At 39.7% G+C, this 23,429-nt stretch overlaps 1 protein-coding gene across 2 annotated transcripts in view; it reads left to right on the top strand.

Moving 5' to 3' along the window:
* LOC136857433 (NEDD4-binding protein 1) overlaps window positions 1–23,429 on the top strand; it is an 85,360-nt gene that overhangs the window by 40,869 nt on the left and 21,062 nt on the right. For both annotated transcript variants that reach the window (XM_067136092.2, XM_067136091.2), the window contains 2 exons: window positions 562–786; window positions 18,089–18,196. In XM_067136092.2, coding sequence (XP_066992193.2) covers window positions 562–786; window positions 18,089–18,196 — 333 coding nt within the window. The remainder of the gene's footprint in view (window positions 1–561; window positions 787–18,088; window positions 18,197–23,429) is intronic.

The following is a 23,429-nucleotide window of genomic DNA, read 5'->3' as shown; positions in this document are numbered from 1 at the left end:
CTCAACTACGAAAATGCTTTCCAAAATGGTGGCTTATACGACAGCTTATAACTGGTGTAAGAAAATGTAAATGTTAAAATCTCAAGATGTTAAGCCCAAATAGATATTGATTTTGAACCCACGTAGATTAACCTCACGAAAGCTTGACATGAATCGTTGACCGTAACTCTGCAGACAAGCCTTGTTAGGCATTTTGATGATAATTAGCAGATGCAAGCACAGGAAAATAAGACGATAAAAATGAGCTTTATACATCTGATGATAGATACCACCTCCGTCAAAGGTGAGAAATTGCTGAAAATCAGTCTAGCCAACCCCATATATCGGTGTTGAGGTCAGGGTAGCTAACTCACATTTACGCGGAGGTGGTAGCAGCATGCAAGCCAAAGTACCAGGTAATTTACACCTTGGGTAGTTTACCTCCTGCGTAGTTGCCATCTAGTTTACCAGCAGATGGTTGAACCAGCCCATTGTAAAAAGAAAAAAATCATTATATATGTACATTTTTTCCATAACCTCTCTTGTAATTTCCATTGGAAGATGTTATTTTTGTGTCTACAGCCATTCTAATGGAGCACGTATATTCTCATGCCGTGGACTTCAGATCTGCGTCAATTACTTTGCCAAACGAGGCCATAAGGTAATAGCGTTCGTACCACAGTTCCGGAAGAGTGATCCCTCTGTTACTGACCGGCACATTTTTGATGATCTTCTGAAAGCAGGACAAATTGTGTTCACTCCCAGTCGTAGGGTGGAAGGTAGACTTGTTGTGTCTTATGATGACAGGTATGGTATACTTTTGTCATTTTTTGTCTACTGTAGAGTGATCTTGACTTGTGTTTTATAAAGTTCTTTTATATCAATATATTTTTAAAATTATGCTGTACACCAAAGGTAGGTTTTTTAAATGTTATATGGATTAAAACCCTCTCCCTATCAGTGGACTCATTATGGATATGTGGATCATTTGATCTTGGTGCCTCCTCCTGTTTGCATGAGGTAGGTATTAGTGACCTTAAAGATAAGTCTCTTTAACCCATTCGCCTCACATTTAAATACCATAGGAGTTCACTAAGAAATCACATTTAAATACCGCTCTACGGCCATCGTCATCACACTATTATTCAGAAAATCATACAAAACCAACCAGTAAATATTCCTTTTTGAAAATTTGCATGCATGATAACGAAGTAATAAACTTACCAATGCCGCTATTTTAGTACGTCTGCTAGGTGTGGTACACCTCAAAACATTCTTCTAAGTGAAGAGCTACGCCACACTTTTTGCACTGCCAGCAACTTTCGCTTCTTTTACCCCGGCTGTAGCACACAGCACACCACCTTGTGACTTTTGATTTCTTCTCTGTAGGGGGAATACGCATGGGAAAGTGGGCCCATAATTTAGCTTGTAATCTGGTTGGGGTGGTGCTCGCTGAAGGTCGACCTCAAACCGAGTACTCCGGCAACTGAACAGTCTCTAGTAGCTGCTATGCAATGTTAGTTCGGAAGTCCGTGTAGCTCGTCTTTCTGTTAGCAGCGATCTTGTGATACACAATGAAGGAATTGAAAATGCACATATCTAGGAGGTAAAAGAATATTTTCCTATACCCTTTCACTGTGCATCGCATGATGGGGAACAGAGCTGTAACCTGATCCTGAAGGTCAACACCACCCATCCCCCTCTGGTATTCAAGGCCATACTTGGACTTTATCACTTCTTCCCTCGGGGTTTGTCCTCTCTTTTGTCTGAGTTTGCCTGTCCCTGTCAGCTGATTTGTGTTTAGTGGTGAGAAAGCAAACATCCTTGTTATCTTTCCACTTCACACACAACATACTGTTGGCAGCCCACGTCTCATACTCTCCACGTTTTAGTTTCGTCTTACTGATATCGCGAGGCATGTGTCTTCGGTTCTGTCTAACAGTTCCAATTACATTCATCTGCTTGTCGTGTAGCCTTTTGAATAAATCTGGGGAAGAATACCAGTTATCTAAAAACAATGTATGTTCTCGGCCTAACAAGGGTTCACATATGTTGAGCACGACGTTTGTACTTGCTGGCAGACTTCGATCTGTTACATCATCACCTACGTAAATTTTGAAAGACAGACAGTAGCCAGAACTTGATTCACAAATTTTGTAAATTGTTATTCCAAACCTAGAACGTTTAGACCTATTACACTGGACATATGAAAGGCGGCCTGTGAATTTCATTAGACTTTCATCTAGAGCAATGTCTTGTGAAGGTAGATATAATTCTGAAAATTTGGAGCAGAAATGTTGTATTATAGGCCTAATCTTTCTTAGTTTGTCACTACTGTCGACTTGTTCGTCAACAAAATGTAAAAATCGTGAAATTATAATAAATCTTCCCCTGCTCATGGTTTCACGAAAAATAGGAGTTTTTATACACCTGTTTTTACTCCAGTATAATTGTATTCTTGACTTTCGCACTTGTGACATTAGTATAACTAACGCAAAATATGCCCTAATTTCGTCGGGTGTAGTCTTAAACCATTTGTCATCGTCTTTCAACTTTTTTCTGTCAGGATTGCTCAACTGTTTTGCTGCATATGAATTTGTCTCTGCAGATATTTTCTCAAACAAAGGGTTCATGTATTTACAAAAAACTGAGAGTTCAGATAGTGGCTGCATATCAGGCTTTTTCAATAAGTTTTCACTAACCCCACTGTATTCATTAAACTTATGTACAACAGGTTTATTGTCACTTTTTGTCCAGTTCCAGTCATTCAAGTTAGTCTGTGCCGAGGTACGAGCTCGTTTTGAAAGACTCGGCACACCGTCGTTATTTGCATCACTCCCCGTGTCATCAGAACTATTATACGCATCGCTAGTACTCGAACTAAGGACTTCAGAGTCTATTTTGTCGTCGCAAACATCACTGCCTTCAATATCACTAAAACACTATCTATTGGCTTCCGTATTCCTTCTTCATCAACGCCAGCACATCTGCTTGACACCATGATGGCAACTGACAAGAGCGAAATTATATGACAAAAGATTCTCTTATCTCTTGTTCCGGAAGTGTGTGAGAACCTGGTGAAAGAGAAAAAACCAAAGCCACATGTGTAAACTTCAGCTCAGAATGCATACAAGTGGCGTCTGTGGGTTAGTGACTGAATTACATGGATTGATGTACAGCTGTGCATCGCCGCTAGCAGAGCTCGTCATTTGATTCATATGTCACGAATAACTATGACGAGCTAGGGTTGTTAAATGATGCGATTGGGTTAATCCATGCATGATGCAGGTGCCAGACTTCTCTCGTCACTCACACGTCATGTCTACTGATGCTTTTTGACTTTCAAATTTAAGTGTCCTTTTCCTACATTGATGGCTAAATTTGTTTTCTGTAGATAAATATAATATCTAACAGCATTTCAGAACACTTGTAACACCTCTTCTAGATAGAAGGTCTTAATGATTGAATGAGTCCATCTTTACAATAACCAAACCCCATGGCACTACAGCCCGTGAAGGGCCTTGGCCTACCAAGCGACCGCTGCTCAGCCCGGAGGCCTGCAGATTACGAGGTGTCGTGTGGTCAGCACGACGAATCCTCTCGGTCGTTATTCTTGGCTTGCTAGACCGGGGCCGCTATCTCACCGTCAGATAGCTCCTCAGTTCTAATCACGTAGGCTGAGTGGACCTCGAACCAGCCCTCAGGTCCAGGTAAAAATCCCTGACCTGGCCGGGAATCGAACCCGGGGCCTCCGGGTGAGAGGCAGGCACGCTACCCCTACACCACGGGGCCGGCTCCATCTTTACAATACAACAATATTATTCTTTTTTTTTTTTTTCTTTCACTTGAAAAAAAAAACCTATCTTGTTGAGGCTGACAATACAGATTAATTATGAACCATTGGAAAATGCTCTTATTTCCCTGGGAGTATGGGCCCCTCTCGGCAGGGTTTGTGTTTTCATTGATCCTGAGGACTGCGCTAAGGGAATTGTTCTCTGAGTAGAACCAGACTAACTAATTTGCCTAAGAGGTTTCTGTATCTTCCTGTCTTATTTCCTTTTTTTATCCTAACCCCCTTAACTATCGGGCAAGTAGTCACTAGCAGCCCATCTCCAGTATCCAGCCTTTCTTCGGCATGCTGGGCATGTCAAAGATTGATCAGTTATTTCCTTAGCTACTCAGAATTGCCTTTGCTGGTGAGACCTAGTGTTTACAGTGCACCGACATGGCAGGAATGGACTGGGAGTGAGATTGCCTAGTGTGAAAATGTGAAACCACAAAAAACCATCTTCTGGACTGTCGACATTGGAGTTCGAACCCACTTTCTCCTGAATACTGGATACTGGCCGCACTTAAATGACTGCAGCTGTCAAGCGTGGTTTTCGACTTCCTGACATGGAATCAAGCCTATATCTGTCTGGGCGAACCGAGCGTTTACCACATTGGATATTTTGCCCCCATCTGCTTGCTTACTTACTGTATGGCTTTTAGTGCCAGGAGTGTCCGAGGACATTTTCGGCTCGCCTGATACAGGTCTTTCTATTTGACCCTCATGGGTGTCCTGCGCATGTGAATGTGAGATGATGATGATTAAGTATGGGGAGGGTGCAACCCAGTGATGGCAAATAGCCTACTCCTGTTGAATAACACCAAGGGGACTGCTCAAAGCTTTATGTCCCCATCTGCCGGACAAATCACCAGTGTCATATGCGTCATGCCTTCATTCCATATGAACACTGCGGGGAGGTTTGGAATTGAATCCAGGCTTTTGGTACACAATCTAGTGACTAGAAATGTATACCGCCACCTCCCTTACCCTGCTGGCCAACATTCTGATGGTGAAAAATTTTTCAACCAACAGGACTCGAACCGGCTAACCACAGTATCAGACATAACACCTTAACATTCATGGCCACCATCTACTGGTCTACCTTTTTCAGTCCCATGCTTAGCTTTGACGATATGACTGAGGTTTGAGCAATGCTAGCAATGCCATTCCTTATGCAGCCATTCCCTTATGTGAACAGTCTGAAAATGTTGCTCATAGGGTCAATTGGTGTATGCATTTCAGTGAGACTAACATGTAATAGCAACTTCTGGCTTGATGAAGAAAGCAACAGGAAACCACCGTACTTCTCATTTACTTAGTATGCCTCTTTAGTGATGCTATGACAGCTGATGGTGGAACTATTGAGAATGGAACATACATATTCGGACCAAAAAGTACCACTCTCTTCTTCGAATTTTTGAAATGGTGGCAACCTCAAAATGGCATCTTTCAAAGAAATATGTTTCATTCGTGTTCATCTGGCTAGTCAAGGAGTGAGTGAAGAGAATCTGCCTCATTTCCTGGTTGCTTCCAGTATTGATGGACAAAGTTTCCTTTCAGAAATTCTCTAAAGTAGGAAGCTACTAGAAGTTGCGATGTTCGGACCAATGCCTGTTAAGTTTGAGAAGCGCAAGTCCCTGAACTCCTTTAAAGGAGTCATCTTTCGTAGGGGCTTAATCAAAACTTCTGATGAAGACCCCATCCAGAGCCTTGCACATCAGAGGGGATCTGACGTTAAGCAGCGGTGTGTTGGTCGCGATTTTCAGTACACGGATGCTTTCAACTTGCAGACACTGCCCTAACAGATTGAACTTTCTAAAGACTGTCTAGTCATATATGTCAGCTCCTGTGAAGTATTATAATTGCCAGAGATTTAGCCATGGCTCTGCAACATATGGGCATGTGGGGGAAGGTGATGAGCATGCCAGTGTAGAATGCATACAACCACCTCTGTGTAAACTGCTCCAAGAAAGATCCAGAAAGATAAAGACTTCTAAACTTCCTTACCCAGAGGCTCAGAGGAAGTTTAAATCAATGGTTCCTTCGTAATTCTTCATCTTTTTTGCAAAGAAGGCGATAAAAATGTGGATAACACCACAAGTTTTGTAGCTTCTGCAACACAATATAACCTCATAGTAAAACCATCAAGCACCAACAAGCTTTGGGACAAACAGCCAAGTTCGTAATCCAGCCTAGAGTACACAGAAACTGTCAGCAAGTGCTTTGACGACGTGTTATGGGATGTGTTTTTCCCTGGCATGTTCAGCTGGGAACTACTCCACCAGGATGAGCTAAAGACTTCCCTAACTAGACTGAAAAATCTTCTTCCAGCCCTTCTATCAAAGCACAGGCCAGAAAGAGGACAGCCACACAGCAGTTGTCTTCATAATTGCTATTAGCTTTTTGGGAGTTCAGGTAGCTATCCCTATTCCCACAATGCGAAGATGGTTCAGCGTAACTGTCAACAGATATCCCGAACAGGAACGTTCATAGGTCTGGGCAGAAAATGTACGGCTTCTTTTGCAGCTTGGTCCGACAGTTTGTTGCCTGTATTCTCCATGTGGTTTGGAAGCCTTGCGATGGTCATTCGGTGCCAACATCACACAACCTGGCTGCAAGGTCATATTGCTACACCATTGGGTGTTGCAGGAAACATATATCAATAGACTAAAGAATTTGGGTCGGTACACATGAGAAAATGGCCTCAAACTGCAAACTGCATAGCTTCTGAGATGGCAAAGAGCCCTACAGTATTTACACTACAGTCACCAGAAAGCGAGATGCTGACATTATTGGAAACAAACAAGCAGCAGACATTCTGCCCGATTTTAGAATCGTCCGTGAAGACTAGTCATGCGTCCAGATATTAGTGAACGAAGTTGTAGAAATACAGAGTGATTGAGAACTTTCTCACATATTACTAAGATTCCCCTAGAGAAAGGAATTCACATGGCAGCGCTGGCCACCACGAGCATACATGTGGGTGCATACAAGTCATATTATTATAATGAAAGGGAATCCGTTGGGTGTGCACATACAAGTTGTGCAATGTGCAAAAAGAATAAGAATAAAAAAATTATCTGAACTTTTTCCTAACAGATACAAATTCACTCAATGTTTCTCTCAGTGTGTATGTAATTCATTATTGCTGTTTTCAATTCATGAAGAGGAGGTATGACTGAAATTTTAAACTTCTACAGTTTTCAAGCTATTATAATGAAATTTATGTTGCATACATAGACCCTTAATAGTAATCTGTTTACTAAATTTCATTCATTTAGGTCAGTTGGTTTTGAAGTTATTCTTCCTTTTATACAATTTTTTGACATGCTATAGAAAGCATTGTGACACAATTTTGTGAGAAATGAAATCAAATTTAGGGAAAATGTACCTTATGGATGTACAGATAAAGTTTGCTATACATTTTATAATTCTGTAAAGATTATTGCATTCATGAGATTTTTCAATTCTTAAGATTTGAATGTTATTATTTTGAAGGACATGGCCCTAATTAAATGTGAACAATAAGATTATTATACATACTGGATATAAACAAATCAATAGCAAGTGTTAATCCTGACATATAACACAGCTTGTAAATACATTTTGTACAGGTTACAAGGAAAACTGTCACAAGGAGCATTTTGTACACAACTACTAAAATCTGGAGCTGAGAAAGCAACTGAAAAAAAGAGATAACCATGTCCTCTCCTCAGAGCTGTCCTTTTATGGCTGTTATTAACATTATTGGTGTCTGATTGGATACCAATTTATTATTTTCTGGTACAGCATGGACTGGGCTATTTTATTATGCAAAAAAGAAATATATATTTTTCTCCAAAATCCTTTATATTTCAGTCATACCTCCCCTTAATTAAATCATGCACAGTGTCCTAATGCAGCAGTTTGGAGCCAGGAATCCAGGCTGTAGCTTCATTAAGGCCACGGTCACTTCCTTCCCACTTCTAGCCATATCCTATCCCATCGTCACCGTAAGACTTATGTGTCCATGTGACATAAAGAAAATTGTAAAAAAAAAAAGTACAAGGAATGTTGTGTATAAGGAAATCCTTGGAAATCCTTCAATAAATATTTATACCATTGACTGTCATGTGTTGATAGTTTCAGCTAGTTATTTTTATTATTATTATCATCGTTCTTCACAGCACATGTGCGGAGCGTTCGATGGCCAAATCCATGTCTTTATACTGTGGGAAATGCCGTTACATCCAAGCTATCAATGCATCTTTAGTACCCATTACCACCAGAGGTACCAAGACCAGCTAAATGCCACACGGCCAGTTGGGATTCGAATTGATAGCTTGTATCGTGAGTTTGATGTGGCGGTTGGGAGGTTGTTTTGAGCACACTTCTAGCGAGATTCGAGGTACCTCCGTGGTTAGTTCCGCAACCGGATATATGGCTAGATCTACTCCATGGCCCCAAGGTGAATGCAGATGCCTCTCTTCATCACAGGTATTTCCAGGACTTCGTTCACCCGTATCCTGCCGTGAGACATATCTTCACATAGTGTTCTAAGATTGAAGAAAATGTGGGTTGCTCTTTCGTCACCAATAATGTAAGCCTGAAGATCTCGCTTCCTAGTGTATGTAGCGTGTATACTGCGGAGCGTTACACTATTTTAGAAGCTCTGTAGTTTGCACTGGGTGACGAAAGAAACCATTTTCTCATGTGTACCAACTCGTTAAGTTCTTTATTGACACCTGTTTCTCACAACACCCACCGGTGCAGCAGATTCATGACCTGGCCAGGTTATATGATGTTGGCACCAGAATCACTTTCGCATGGCTTCCAAGCCTTGTTGGGATTGCAGGAAATGAACTTGCAGATGATGCTGCAAAGGAAGAGGTACTTTTAACTCGAAGGCCTATGAATGCGCCTGCTAAAGATATTTGTTCTTGGCTATGTCAAACCATCTTGGCATCCTGGGAATCGGAGTGGCCAGCTATCCGAACTCCCAACAAGCTGAGAGCAATTAAGAAGACAACTACCGTGTAGCAGTCCTCTTTCCGGCTTTCATGGAGAGAGGTCATAGTATTGTGTAGGCTGAGGATAGGTCACGGGACGTTCTACACACACTTGTCTACTAAAGAGGGAAGATCCCCCAGTGTATTCTTGTGGTTCTGCCTTCACTGTGGCCCACATTCTCGCAGAGTGCACCAATCTCTCTGGCCTAAGACGAAGCCTCGACCTGCAGGAGACACTTGGAACATGTACTAGCCGATGACATGAGTACTGCTGATCTTGTCATCCGCTTTGTGTGACAGTGGATTAATCAAGGGTGCGTAAATTGCAAGTGTTCTTATACTCAGGGAACTCGCGTTCCCTTCTGATTTGTTAGTGACCTTTCAGCGTAATACAATACTTTTTTGTTTTATTTAGTACTTCATTTTGAAATTCCTTCATTTAATAAATAATTTTGTTTTATTTTAAATTTATTTTCCACTTCATTTGTTCAGAGATGATGACTACCTAGTTGTATTTCCTCTTAAAATAAAAATCACCACTACCACATGTAGTACTGTGGAGTACCACTCCAACATGTGTATACTGAGGAACACTGGCTCTGTTTCAGAGAACAGTAACAGCAATTCAGTATGAATACAATACCACACACACTTGGTAAATTATAAATTTAACATTGAGATGTCAACAGTGGGCTATTGTCGGATTTTTTTATTATGGACACTCGGGTTTAGGCATTGATTACAAATGAACCAACAGGCCTATTTCAGAGCGAGTTATACCAATATTTTACTTGTTTAATTCTGCATTAGAGCATATAAGACAAATTGGTTTTGAAATTCATTCCTTATCTTTTATTTGTAGTTGTAATGAATATTGTCCGGGTTTTGGGCTTCTTCTCTAGGAACCGCTCACTTAAAAATATATACATGGAAAACAACTTGTCTGATGGTAATGAAATTTTTATATGTTGTAGCCAAATGTATTTGTAGTGTAATATTCAAGTAATAATTTTTTTCAATCACCCCAGAAAGTGTTCATATGATTTTTCTAAAGTAATATTTTCTCAGCCCAGGATAAACATACAACAGGAAACTTGGGCTTGTTTTGAAGCACTCAGGCGTGGTTATCAGATACTACAACCATTGTAACCTTACAGTGTAGTACTGAATTTATAAAGAGTAATATTAATGGTAAGTTATGTGTGCGCTGGACCTTGCAATTAACAGTAGTCGAAGTGGTAAAATCTGTTACAGGGTTGCCGCATACACTCGCCCTAGGCAGTTGTGAAATGGAATGCCCTGACCATGGTTTGTCTGCATGTTATTTTCAGTCTGCCTGTGTTTTGCACGCTAGCCACCATCACTTCAAGATGCCTCCAAGACTACCATTGTCAGAGGGTGAACTTGCAGTGGTTTTGAGTGCTATTTGTCTCCTTCAGAGTGACGGGGGACAAGTTCCCTATGTACCAGAAAGTGCCAGATTGTCTTGGATTGTCGTCGTTAGTGGAGAGAGTAGAAGCTGCTCATAGGAGAATGATAAAATATATAATCCTGATGAAAAAAGCCGTGTTTGAGGCCGGTGCGTTCGGAAATCCGACTTTATGATTTTACTTTGGCTGCGATAAGAAGAAATATACGCGATTTTTACATGAATTAAAAGCCTCTGCCTGAAACTGTTGGAATGTACGGAGTATTTCACTGATATGTCAATTTCTACGCATTTGAAACTCTGGAAACTATGTAAAAGACGCTAAGAAAACGGAAGACTACCACTGGGAGAAAAAATAATGTTATTCGCTTTACGTCCCATCTACTTTTTACAGTTTTCAGGACGCCGAGGTGCCGGAATTTAGTTTTGCAGGAGTTCTTTTACATGCCAGTAAATCTAGACGCGAAGCTGACATATTTGAGCACCTTCAAATACCACCAGACTGAGCCAGGATTGAACCTGTCAATTTGGGGTCAGAAGGCCTTAACCGTCTGAGCCACTCAGCCGGGCTAGGAGAAAGAGGACTATCTGAAAATGTCCCTCATTTCGAGCCAGTCATGATCAACATAAATGACAGCAGTTCCGATTTGTGGGAACATAGTGGTTTTTCATATGATGAATATTGACAGAATTAAATATTGTTAAGATATGTAAATAATGTAAATAGTAATGTACAGTCTGACATTTCTAAATTAGGAACCCAATCATTTTTAAACCTGTAATTGAACACCCCAAGTCCTTATGAAAAGGTAATGGGAAGTGGAATTTTTACGAGGAAATACAATCAAAAGTTGAAAGTAAACAGAAAGCTGTGTTTCTTGCGTGCTGTGTTCACTACTGAACGTGGCAACGCTGTACCTGATTTCATCACCCCGTCTGCTTTTAATCGTACGGTCCAGCAAGCACACAACTTCCCATCAATATTATTCTTCATAAATTCCGTATCACTCTTTACGGTTATGGTGGTTATAGTTTCTGATAACGACTGAGTGCTTCAAAACAAGCGCAAGTTTCTTGTTCTACGCTTTTCCTGGACTGCAGCATTGGAAACATCGACAAACGGCACGTAATATACAGAAAATAACACTGTTCGACCCAGAAAAAGAACTAAATAACTCTACAAACCGTGGAAGCTTCACTTCTAAAATAGAGCAGAATATATTCAGTTTTAACAACTGTCTGCATCACTTTTTATATAACATTGAGTACTTTGTGCTCAAAGCGTCTTGATGGATGATACAGTCAAGCTTAACCCGGCATTACTCGCTAGGTCTTTATGTGCGCCGTTACTCGCTGGTGAGCGCAGCGCTCACCTTTATGTTTAAAGGCTATAATGTGTCCATATAAATATGGAGGTATTTTTAATATATCCATTTGAGATAGTTATTTATTTAGGAACACGGCCGAGTGGAGTGGCTATGGAGGCAAGCTCAACATTCGGGAGACGCGTGAGTTCGATTCCCACCGTTAGCTGTCCTGAGAATGGTTTTCTGTTTACGCTTCCAGGCAAATACCGGGGCAGTTTCTATTCACAGACTACAGCCAATTCCTTACACCTATTTAGACAACTTCGTTCACCATCATTTATTTCATCTTTTTAGATCTTCTACTGATTTTGGCGTCAGGAAGGGCATCCGGTCGTAAAACAAGCTATGTATATTGATATCACAGTTTGTTATAAACGAAAGTTCCTTTCCTTCCCCAGAAGTTGCAGACATTCTGAAACAGAGTTATGCTCACTTCCGTAAACCTCATCTATTTCATACCATCAGTCTCGATGTTCAAGACCTTCCCTCCTTCGTTTCACACCACCACGAAAGTATCTGATCACTGGATGCCACAATAACTTGCAAATATTGTCTAACAACACCCACACTATAAACATTTCGCATTAAACACAAGCATAAAACAAAACCTGACTTATTACAATGAGCGAAATATAAGTAGCACAGTTCCTCGCTACTGAGCGCACCGCTCACCAAACATACACTGCCGTGCCTAATAATGAATTGCGGGTGTATATTTTCAAAGATAATGAAAATGACTGACACACCCCCTTCATAATAATCTGTTACAAAGGTACAGAGACTTACAAAGGTGGAGGTTTTCTAACATTCCAACAAGAAGCAATATACTACGAAGGTGAGCGCCGCGCTCACCATGCGAGTAACCGCGGGTTAATAGCTTAATGACCTGTTTCACCCTATTGCTAATTAATTGAGCCATATACATATTGCAACACCTTACTTTGCATCCTGTAGCATGCTTGCAAACAAAATATGTTATTAGAATTTTGTCCGTGGGCCAGATGAAGTCATATGGAAGGTGATACCTGGCCTGGAGGCCGTAGTTTGGACATGCCTGCATTAAAGGATGGCTGGATCATTTTCTGATGGATTGTGTTATGAATAAACTGTTTCCTTTTCCAGTATTTTCTAGTGTTTTCTTAATCTTGTATTAGTTTCAATAGACTGAAAAAATGTAAAGGTTATATGTTTACTAAGTTGAAACTTTAAAAAATGGCTTCCACTTTAACAAAATAACAGTTTTAAAAATGATGATATTTTAAATTGTTGGAATAAACAAGCTGTTGGTACATAATTTTATGATGATTAAACTGATCATATTTATTACCGCTACCTGGGATCATGAATTCTTCCTGGTCCTGACATCAAAATATCCTGCATGGTTTATAATAATTTCCATATTTTCTTGCATAATTAACACACATTTTTTGACAGAAAATACAGGCAAAAAAATTTGGCGTGTAAATTATTGAGGGAATTATAATAATTACCGTATTTTCTTACATAATTAACACATATTTTTTGACAGAAAATACAGGCAAAAGAATTTGGTGTGTAAATTATTTAGGGAATCCAGATATACAAAATCTTTATTTGCAATTTATTTTACATTTAAGGTACATCAAATATACTGAATACAAAATTGGTTGAACTTATTTGCAGTTATCGCCATTTGGCGTAAAATTATTATATAAGTTTTCTTCTGAACTGTCAAATAGAGTACATCGGGCAAGCTGGACATACGGGTTTCAAGTACGAATACTGGAAAATCACATAAATAATTATGACACCGTCAGAAAGTCTTACCTTTTAGTCCTCTTCACTACTATCTTAAGATTCATGTTTTCTTGAAGCTCTTTTCAATTGCCTTACAAGAAATCATGTTCTAAGCATGAAGTATCTACTCAAGTTCCACAGGTTGTTTCTGGATCTTGCCTGTTGGAGTAAGTTTGTACACGCTTTCTGCCTAATGCAATTTTCACACATTGTCCTTAAATGGTTTATTTATCAAAACATCCAAGGGTTAAAGTACTGATGTCTTGCTGCCAAATCGGTTTTCTTGGTTTCCAATAATTTCCATCAGGTGGCTGCTAAAACTGTCCCAATACGACGAGGGCTGGACATTGTAGGAGATGCACCCCTCAATTTCCCCAAGCCATTCGTATTCGATCTTGAGTGACGTGTCCGTCCACCCCTTTTTCTTGTATACGAACGTGGATCTCTCACAGAATTGTTACTTCCAGCATTGTTCATAATTTCAGAACATAAGGTGCTCTTGTTTTTTTTTGCCCCATATTGTCAGCAACATCGGCTACGATCAACTTGTGCAATTCAACTCTGCATGAAGCTACTTTAAGTGTGGCATTAACTTGCACAGTCTATGTATAGATGTAGTCTTAACAATAAAGACAATTCACAGTATGGTAAAGGTGGAACATTTGATGTAAGGATTTCACAAGTTAAGCGTTGCAATCCGTTGTCATTTTTTGCTTCTAGTAGTACATACAATAACACTCCTAATCTTGTTGATTGATCAACATTGTGGCATTTCAAAACTGATTTGCATCTGATGTACGTTTCATATTTGGGAAAGCAAATATTCCTTCACTTTCTGCTTCTCAATCATGAAGCTATGAAAATCATTCCTTTTTTGTTGTTGTTGTTGTTGAAATCATTTGGCATTCTTTGGCATAATGATGTTCTTCATCAAAGAGTGTATCCATTTCTCCTCATAAAATTAATCATCCATCCTCGGCTAACCTTAAAATCCAAGACTCTGATCCTATGTGCTCTAGCTGTTTCTCAGCCTTTAAACTATAGCATTTCATGATAATTGCCGCATTCATCCTTGCATAACGAAATCCAAGATTTCTGCAGATCCTCCTATACTTGCAGTAACTTGCCACGTTTCTGGCCATAAAATGCTTTGAGAGACTTGTTGGTCGCGTGAAGTGCATTTTGCATTTGGACAGTGAATACTTATCCCCACTAGTTTATATGATGCAGTCGGTATTAATTGAATACTTGCTCATTGCGGATTTACAAACAATTTCAAGATCACAAAACACACGTATAGCCAAAACACTCATAAATATTTTTACCATTGAATAGAGTGTCACTGGTCTGGTCTGCACTGATTCACTCACTGAACCAGTGCAGTGGTATTTCCTAACTGGTGATCACAGGAAGTTTATTAAGAAGGGATCCATACTTTCCAATGTTGCCTTGGTTAAATGTAACTTAAAAGCTTTTTAAGTCTGTCAAACACACAAGTTCAGTAGAATAGAATAGAATTGTAACACTGTAATTTACCTGAAAAAATTACCATCATCATTATCTAAAGGCTTTGCCTTGTCATGAAGTCATTATGCCAGAGAATGTGACCAAAAAATTACCATTAAACAAAAAATGACATGTTTTGTTGTATAAGAACATCCTCAGATTCTATCAAATCACCTTAAATCATGCATTTTATGTACAGTGTTGTTTACATTGCATAAACTTGTCGTTGATTAAGAATTTTGTGGTAATATGAACAAGTATAACAAATAATGATTGTACAGTATTAGTATTGTTTCTGGAAACTGTGATTGAGAGCGACAAACTACATTTTAGCAGCTTAGAAAGTACAGAAACATTTCAGAAGTTAATACAATGATGGTTGAATACTAATACAATCATTATTTTGGGCTTATGCCGTGTCAAGAAAATAAGGTGAAATTCTTTACGTTTCGCAGGGAATTGTGCCCTGCGTCCTCAGAAGAAATCTTGACTGTCTGCGAGAAAGGCACTTCCTGAACAATGACTCTTTAAAATTTAGACGTTATAATAGAAGTGGAAAATGGTTTGTTCAGTCGACACCAGATGGCTCCCAGGACGTGGCAAGAACGCTAGCGTTCGAAGCGGAAGCTGACCGAACCATCAGACTAAGCGGTTCACATAACGTGTGTACGTAACATATGGACTTGACAGGTGTATGATACAGACACAAGCCTGGAATGAGACATTTGGCGCCGAGGAACGTAAAAATTTAGTCTGGGTTTTTTCCATATCATAGACATACCATCTCGTAAGCCTACCCACACAAATCGCTATCTTATGCAGATTCTCACCACCATTCAGCACGAAAGCAATGCGTTCTCACGATACTCGCCAAGAGGGCGAGACGAATTTGTGAGCCATGACATATGCAGGTGGAGATGGACACGCTCAAAGTCGCGTTCAAGGGTAATGGTTACCGTGATTTGCAGATTCATAGAGCCCTGCATCCCGGAGAAACGACCAAGCAAAGCTCATAGAAGGAAGAAGTAAAGTGAACTGCCTAGTTGCCTTACATTCACAACACCACAGATCGAATTGCCATGGTCCTCCGCAAACACAACATAAAAACAGTGTTTGGCACCGCCACTAAAATTGTTCACAGTCTGAGTAAAACCAAGGACAAATTGTCCCCACTTTTACATCCTGGGGTATATGAAATTCCCTCTAATTGTGGTAAGGTATACATCGGACAAACATGCCGGTCCATTGGTACCCGTATCAAAGAACGCGAACGTAATATTTGTCTCAACCAACCAGACAAATCGGCAGTAGCTGAGCACGCTCTATCATCGGGTCATGATGTCATGTTCCAAGATGCTCAAGCTCTTACCCACACTAGACAATACAGGTCCAGGATTATACAGGAAGCTGTGGAAATACGTAGAAACCTAACAATTTCAACAGGGACACCGACTATCAATTAAGTAATACCTGGTTGCCAGCCATTAAGAATTTATGTAGGTAGTTCCCTTCCCTGTCCTTTCACTATTGTTATTTCGTCTCGATTTTTTCCAAATTCGTACGTTCCTTGGCGCCAAATGTCCCATTCCAGGCTTGTGTCTATATCATACACCTGTCGAGTCCATATGTTACGTACACACGTTATGTGAACCGCTTAGTCTGATGGTTCGGTCAGCTTCTGCTTCAAACGCTAGCGTTCTTGCCACGTCCTGGGAGCCATCTGGTGGCAACTGAACGTACTGTTTTCTACTTCTGTTATAACGTCTAAATTTTAAAGAATCATTGTTTAGGAAGCCTTTCTTGCGGACAGTCGAGATTTCTTCTGAGGATGCAGGGCACAGTTCCCTGCAAAACGTAAAGAATTTCACCTTATTTTCTTGACAGCATCATGTCTATAAGTACGGGCCATGAAAGTATCAATGGCAACAATCATTATTTGTTAATATGAGAGGCGTTCAGTATATAATGCAGCCCGTTTTATTTCTCAGCCAATTTCGGTTTTAAAAAATTAGACTTTATCGCGACATCTTTGAATATTCCCGCTTCATCTCTTAGAGTTTCATTAATTTCAGATGTGTGGCAGCACTATAACTAGCCTTCAAAGAGGCGTCTGTAACAGAGGTGCGTACCAAACTGAGAGCAGTTATTGAGTTTCTTTTGGTAAAAAACCAGGATATTCATAGGGACTTGCAGAATGTCTACGAACATCTGGCAATGGACAAAAGCACAGTGAGCCTTCTCCATGACGACGCAAGACGTAACACAAGCCTGCACATCCGACAGGAGCTCACAAAAGTTCAGTAGACTGTTCTTCCTCATCTACCCTACAGCCCAGATCTCGCACTTCTGACTTCCATCTGTTTGGCCCAATGAAGGTTGCACTGCGCAGGAAGCACTACATGGATGGTGGAAAAATTATCAATGCAGTACGACGTTGGGCTCAGTTATTGACCAGTAGAGTAGTATCGTACAGGCCCTCGCATTACAGTGGCATAAGGCCGTAGCATTGAATGAGGTTATGTTGAAAAATAGGGTATTGTAGCAAAAGGATTGGGGAATAACATGGTGTATTTGGATTCTCGATAAAATCAACCTGCTTTTAGAAAAAAAATGTGTTCATTAAATATTGAACTCCCTTCGTAATTGTTCATATTATCTCAAAACCCTCAGTCATTGACAAGTTTATGCAACGTAATTAATATTGTACATATGCGCATGATTTAAAGTTATTTGATAGAATCTGTGGATGTTTTTGTAGAACATAACATGTCATTCTTTGTTCAGTAAAGTTTTTAATGATTTTTTTTACAGGTACGCTTTTTATTGAACTTTTGTGTTTGACAGACTAAGTTACATTTAACTGGAAGTTTGGAATGCCAGGTTTTCTGATAGGAAGTCTGCCACTACACATCTTTATTTCCAAATGCATTCGGAACTGCACAATGAATCATTGACAATGTGGGTGCACAAATTATTCAGGGGCATTAATTATGCGAGAAAATACGGCATCATAGTAATAATAATAATAATAATAATAATAGTCTATTATATATGATAAGACATACTGCTTTCATCTCTGCTCCTTTTTTCTTTCCGCTCAACACAAACTCGGACACTCATCATATTCTTGAATTTGAGCGGATATTAGAGGGACTCCCCATATTTTATTATCTTCAGTAATAGTTTATTAGATTTTCCATTGTTGGTATTCTAGGTATATCGTACAGTACGCTGCTGAATTTGGAGGCATTATAGTATCTACAGATAATTACCGTGATCTCCTCCAAGAGAACGAGGCTTGGAGGGATACTATTCAAAATAGGTGAGTCATCTGCAAATATATGTTTGTTATGAGCTGCCTTTTTGTACATTTAGTGGTTAAACTATAGGGACAATTTTACAGTTTTGGGAATTGAGCTGAAAACTTGACTTCTCACCTCATCAGCTGAATCAGAGGGACTCTAGACAAAATACATGGAATTAAATTAATTGCTGTTCTGCTCGCTTTTTTAAAACATTCCCATATTGTTCATGTGGAGGTGATAGTGTGGTTCAGTTTTGAGTAGCACATTCACTGCAACCATGTCACAACTTTCTTATGAGATCCTTAGTACTTTGTGTATGCAAGTTATAAGGTTTAACATATATAAGGAAGATTTAACATTCTAATAATAGTCTCACCAATTGAATGGTGACTGGCGATTTATGCATAACTTAGCGTGCTACTAGAGAAGTAAGGGGATATATTTGGCAGTGCAGAAATGATGTAAAGGTGTGACTGGCTCAGCTTCTGTCAAATGCAAGTTACAACTAATTTTCTGTTACTCCAAATGCATGTTCGGTTCTCTATTTACTGTGTTTGTGTTTTATGACGATAAACCATAAAAGAGCAATTAGAAATATTGAATATGGAAAGACTGTCATGACTAGGGGCCTTATTTTTTTGTGAAATAAAACTGTTGATTTCGGTGTTAAAACTGACACTATTTCAGTAGGTATACTGATCAATGTTTCCTGCGAAATCTTCTTTGTAGTAGCGTATGGGGTAAATGTAACTAACTTTGTGATAAGGGGTTTTAAAGTAAACTCTTGTAACGTATCATTGTTATTAAATTACCAAATATGCAAATTGTTATAGAAATAAATATATAAATCACTGATACTTTGAAATGAAGTTAGGTGATCTGCCCTGTGATATACATTTATACATAGCGTACATTTTTAGATGTTGAATTACTTGTCTCTAAAGTACAAACTAAACATGGTTTCAATGTTAACAGCATGCAGAGTTGTGAGACAATCAGAAAGTGTCTTTGTGTAAGCAGAGAAGCTCCTCTCGCTGACCACATTAGACGTCGGAAATCATAATGCTTGCGAACACTTAGATGCAAATTCACTGTGGTCTTTTATAATAATAATAGAATTTAATGCAGCCAATGGCCAAGAAATAAATACAATATCGTACATTGCTCATTCACTACAAAATGAACTCAACGACGTTTTGTTCTTTCCGTACACTCTCGAAGATGGTACCGATCGCATTGTTTCTTGCATGATTTGCAAGTACAGGGTCGTGATGTCTTGTCGCATATTTTGTGATGGAATCCATGCACTGCGAATCGCGTCATGATATGTCGCAGGTCGTAATTTGGACATTGCCAATCTTGAGTCGTCATAGCATCCATGGTGTAAAACGTGCTCCATATTTCTTCTTGTCGTGTAGTTCTTTTAATGCACTCTGATACACAGGTGTAGAATGTAATAGCATCTATTCTCGAAGATCCTCTATAGAGAACCTTTCTCTCACCAGCTCATATGCCAACCGTGAGGGGGTAAATTTAGATATGCTGGGAACTCTTTTTGGATAAATTGCCTTGATCTTTTCTAATTCCAGAAGATTGCTCTCAGTAAGATGGTCCCATATTAGATGTAATCCGTAACTCACAATAGGTGAGATCTTCACTCTGAGTAGCTTTATCGCTGTATCCACTGAGAGGTTCCTTGTATATAAGATGTCGTGCATTGCTATTATCGCAGTTGTGACCTTTTCCTTGATGTGAAGTGTGTGTGGTCTTTTATAAAACCTCCTAAAACTTTGCTAACTCTGTCTTCTTTTACTTCCTCAACCAGATGTGCTTTCATTGCATTTTGCAAAATCATATGGCTCTGGAAGATAATCATGGATATGCTCCTTTTCCCCAGTTGGGGATGAGTAGCTCAGATGGTTAAAGTGCTGGCTTTCTGACCCCAATTTGGCAGGTTCGATCCTGGCTCAGTCCGGTGGTATTTGAAGGAGTTCAAATATGTCAGCCTCATGTCACTAGTTTACTGGCACGTAAAAGAGCTGCGGGACAACACTCCGGTATCTCGGCGTCTCTGGAAAACGTAAAAGTGGTTAGTGGGACATAAAAACAATAACATTATTACTACTCAAACAGGCGATTTATTTACAATAGACCTACCAATACCGTCATATTTTACAGTAGAGGCAGTATTATTTATCTTTTCTTTTATATTCATTCTCTCCCTCATGCCAGGATTATCCTATTGTTATAGAGGAATGTTGGCTTGCATGAATGCTTTTTTTTATTTATCCATTACAAATTGCTCTCTATAATTTTTCAACATCTTTACGATCTTTACAATCTGTAAAGTATCGCCGATTGTTATTTGCCGCTTAGAATTATGTTCATTTGCTTCATTCTGATTCTCTGCAGTGTATATCGCACGTTTCCACATTACGAATATTACCGGTACACTGTTGATACATTAGAATCTTTCTTGCAGCATCAAATACATAGAACCCCTCACTGTTGTATTCCTCGGCCCTCGAAAAACCTGTTGTGACTTCAGTTTTCGGCATTTTAATACTTAAATGTTCGTAAGTAACGAACTCTCATTGCGCACTGCTGTATCTACGACCGGTCTTGTATCTTGTTACGACCACAGCTGTAATCGATAACAGATATTGATTTTTATCTAATGCCTTAGAGATCGCAGAACTAAATACACATACTTTCGGTACACAGTGCGTACGGCTTTGTGTGCATTTGTGTGGAGAATATACAGCGCTATCAAGCAAATGATAAGGAAACTACGATAGTCAAGTTCTCAGAAGCATTTAAACATTTATTGGAGAGCTCTTCCGTTGCCATTTCCCATTTTTCACACCAAGTGGTGTATATTTCGTGATTATTTGCGCAATTCGCGCAAAAATCAAATTTCGCGATATTTCGCGAGTTCATTTTGCTAAAATAAGGTATTTTTAATACCTGGGAAGTCATATATAGACAAAAAAAGAAGATATAAAAAAACTCGTGCATATCGTTATTACCAAAAAATACGGCCCCTAGTCATGACATTGGGATTCTGTGATAGAAACCTGTAAGGTTTGTTTCTTCGGTCACTTTGAAGCATCGCTGAAATAGTGCTTTGGTGTATAGCTTCTTGAAGTTCGAAATGACATGGTGATCCATAGGCTGGAGTAGTGTTGGGAGGACCTTAACCTTAACGAACTTGAATTCCTCCAGTAAGGCCTCAAGGCCTGGAGGATGAGCAGGAGCATTGTCCATAACCAGTAAGACTTGCAGCGCCAGATTATTTTCTGAAAGGTATTTCTTCACTACAGGACCGAAGACCTCGTTGATCCATTCAACAAATGAATAGGGGAGGGGATAACATAGGCACACGTGACGCTCGTATTGCGGAATCTCACTCGCTTACCAAGTTACAATTTATTTAAAATGTTTGCTCATCTTGCAAAACACTCGTAGACCAAGTTACTTGCATTCTGAGGTTTCACAGTATAGGAATTTTGAGATGAAGTGCCAGACAGCTCTACCAAGAGACAAGGAGTTGTATTCAAAGCTAAGCTGGCAGGTCAGAGTGGTTTGAAACTAAGAGTGGAGTTCATACAATAGTTGCCTATCCCCACTCCTCTTCCTTATTGTAATCAGGGTTACGAAGATTAAGGCCAAAAAATCAAATGGACTAGTCTGTGCTGAAGGTGTTATGTTTTGGTGGGATACAGGTGGTTTTCTACGGTTTCCCATTTTCACACCAGGCAAATGCTGGGGCTGTACCTTAATGAAGGCCGCGGCTGCTTCCTTCCCATTCCTAGGCCTTTCCTATCCCATCGTCACCATAAGACCTATCTGTGTTGCTGTGACATAAAAAAAAAGGAATAGACAACTATTATAGCATTCCTGAATTGTACGACCTGCTAAATGACCTCGATACTGATGCAGTGGGTACCGTAAGAACCAACCGGCAAAATCTCCGTAAGGAACTTATGAGTAAAAAGCTGAATAAAAGGAGAGGTATCAGCTGCTTATTGAATGAAACTCGTCGTTCGAAAATGGAAGGACAAGAAAGACATTTGCATGCTCGGTAGTATCCACGACGCAGAAATTCGAACTGTCCTTATCAGAGGAAAGGACAAAACTAAAGAGAAACCTTGCATTGACTACTCTACCACCCCCTACCCTGCTACCATAACACATCAACACAATACACGACATATACGCACAGATACTTACCTCACTTACCTCTCTTCATAAATTGCCATGGATGGACTGGAACGAACTAAAACAGTTCAGAGCTGGACCCATGCGTAGACAAAAGGGGAGCAAAAGGACAGAAAAACAAGAACACCTGTCACCCCCATGAATAAAAGAATGGATAAAAAGAAAATGGGGTTTATTATAAACACACACAATATTAAAATGAAAGAAAAAATGGGAAGCTGCATTAAAAGTTACTTACATAACTGCAGAAAAATAGAACATCAAGTAGTATCCCGTTCAGTGACATAGTAAGTTTTGTGTTGTACGGCGACAGTACACACAATCACTTCCGTATAACCACATAAAAATACAAATTCATTTCAGAAAAATAATGTGACGTTGAACACATTATCGAAAGAATCAGAAAATGGAACCACGAAAGGGATAATGCAGTCGTACTAATGTGGACCGCGCACATATCAACAGTTTGCATCCATGCTCCAAACGAGCGTCCACTCGATGCAAGCGCGTCACAACAACAATGCCAAAGCACAGCCTCCCAAAGGAGCATAAGCAAAAGAACAAGTAGATGTTGCCACAGTTACAAAAACTAATCACCGACAATGGAGCAGATAACGGCCTAGAAACATAACATAGCACACCACACATGGCCCAAACCGGCCAACTAAAAAGAAAAGAAAAAGAAAGAAAAATTAAAATTACGAGATACGGAGAGTAATATAAACCGTACACAGGTAGACAGCACAGACACGCGCACACACACATATGAACAAGAAGAGATACCTAATATAAAATCGACCCAGACCAGATTGGTATGTCAAGGCGCAACGTATACTTTCGCTCAGGATAGCGACGGATATCATGGACTCACGAGCATGGTTCGAACACCACAGATACAATGGTGGACCGCCACAAAAATAGGCAAATCGTAGCAATCACAACATTCGTCGACCCGCTACCCGGGACATCCAAATTGCCTCACGTGGACAAACATGGATTAAACCCTGTAGCATCAAATCATATAATATA

This window comes from Anabrus simplex, chromosome 1 (assembly GCF_040414725.1).
Source record: "Anabrus simplex isolate iqAnaSimp1 chromosome 1, ASM4041472v1, whole genome shotgun sequence".
NCBI lineage: Eukaryota > Metazoa > Arthropoda > Insecta > Orthoptera > Tettigoniidae > Anabrus > Anabrus simplex.
This window is presented reverse-complemented; position numbering and strand designations above follow the sequence as displayed.